The sequence below is a fragment of the Chrysochloris asiatica genome, unplaced genomic scaffold (assembly GCF_000296735.1).
Source record: "Chrysochloris asiatica unplaced genomic scaffold, ChrAsi1.0 scaffold00502, whole genome shotgun sequence".
Taxonomy (NCBI): domain Eukaryota; kingdom Metazoa; phylum Chordata; class Mammalia; order Afrosoricida; family Chrysochloridae; genus Chrysochloris; species Chrysochloris asiatica.
Window position 1 is genome coordinate 692,788 of NW_006409020.1, and position 1,976 is coordinate 694,763.

General features: G+C 35.1%; 1 protein-coding gene across 1 annotated transcript in view; it reads right to left on the bottom strand.

Moving 5' to 3' along the window:
• The window catches only part of LOC102835944 (olfactory receptor 7G2-like), a 24,061-nt gene that overhangs the window by 16,202 nt on the left and 5,883 nt on the right, over positions 1-1,976 (bottom strand). Inside the window, exon 3 of the mRNA XM_006877467.1 lies at positions 1,778-1,791. Coding sequence (XP_006877529.1) covers positions 1,778-1,791 — 14 coding nt within the window. The remainder of the gene's footprint in view (positions 1-1,777; positions 1,792-1,976) is intronic.

The following is a 1,976-nucleotide window of genomic DNA, read 5'->3' on the forward strand; positions in this document are numbered from 1 at the left end:
CTCAAACATACCAAAAACCAGGACAAAAAAAATCTGATAAAGACATTCCGTATAAGTGATGCTCTGATTTTGTTTCTGAATGTTTACTAGCATCTTTGGGATGGTAGTTGTGCTCAAACAGATGTCAGTAAAGGACAGATTGGAGAGAAAGAAATACATGGGTGTATGCAGGTTTGAATCAGAGCTGATGGCCAGGACAATGAGCAGGTTTCCAAGGACAGTGATCGGGTACATGATCAGGAATAGGCTAAAGATGAGGGTTTGCAGTTCTGGATCATCTGTCAGTCCCAGGAGAAGGAATTTTGAAGTATCTGTTTGGTTTCCGGCCTCTGTATTGATGGAACTGGTGGAAAAATGGGGTGATAAGACAATCAAATGTGTGGTCTATGACAACACTAGTAGCAACACTGGAGAAAAACAGGAATGGAGATGAAACTAAAAGGGGTAACTTCTTTGTGTATATTATTTGAATTTTTTTAATATAAAGAAAGACAGGCCTAAAGCTCTTAGTGCAGAGGATCAACCATTATGCATTCTAGAAGAGGATTGGATATGGTTGTTTTATTTCTTATTATATCATCTGTTCTTTTATATTCAATTTCAATATTTATTAATTTTTAAAGTGGAATTATATAGACTTGGCAGGCTACCTGATGAATGAATCTTCTTCCCCAGGGATTAGATTCATGTAGTAGAGATAATGAAATATGTACTAAGAAGTTAAGAAGAATGTATCTGACTCACCCTCATCTATCACAAGGATAATCTGATACACCCTCCTCTACCATCACCACCACAAAATGCAAGTACATGTCAGAGAATTTTGTTGTATGATCAGGTTTGATAAGGATTAGATTTTTTGCTCAACAGGAAAATCATCTGTGATTTTATACATGGAGCAAAAGTATAACAGAATGAGAATTCTTGCAAAGATATAAAGAATGTTATAGACAAACAGGATTCCCATGAAAGTGTTGGCTCCATCATTTCTTGCATGTAAACTCTTCAAATGCAGCATTCTCAGGGAAATCCCTGTCATAAAACACCTGTCCTTCTTTATAATCATACCTGGCTGGCATCCCTGACGAATGATGGTTGACATCTGTTCTGCATGTAGAAGACTGAAGATCTATCCTCAGTAAACACTGAGGGTCTGTGTGAAACCCTAGACTCTTGGGCAAAAAGGGTCATTTCTAGAAAGAGTGTCACATGCTCTACCTGCTACAGAGGAATAACTCTTAAATTAGATGTCACTGGCAGACTAATTTCTGTGTCTGTATCTCTGGAGACTCTGTACCCAAAGATCCTCATTAACCCAAAATTTTGTTGTCATACTGCCCCCAGAAGAGTAAAAATTGATGATTCCATGGTTCTGTGAGACCAGCTGCTTTTCATTCACCACTGCCCATCTATTGCGCTTTACCTCTTTATCACACATCTTATACATATGGACCCACTATTATTTCGTAGTCAAATTCCAGTTTTTTTTTCCCTTTAAGGAAATGTTAGACCTTTTAATCTCATACGGATGATTTTTTATGAAGAATACTGATTTTACAGGGTTTTGTTGTTGTGATATATTATTGAGTCAATTCCAACTCATAGGATTTACTTTTATATTTTGCTAAGATACTTTTTCCAGGAACATGTGTTGGATTTTATCAAATGTCCTTTCGGCATCAATTGATATAACTATTTGTTTAGTTTTATTTCCTCAATTTTATTTATGTTGTGGATTATTTTGATTTTTTTCTAATGTTGAACAATTCTTGAATACCTGGTTTCAATCATCTAGAAATAGCCAAAACAATATCAAAGAACAAAAACTAAGGGGTTTGAATTTTTTTACTACATTTTATTTTCACTTTCACATTAGTAAAGATAAAGAAGAACACTAGGTCTTTAAGCAGTCAGTCAAATAAAAAGTTTCCAGTTTGTTTCATTCCAAATTTGGAATTAATTTCACTCAGTTTAAT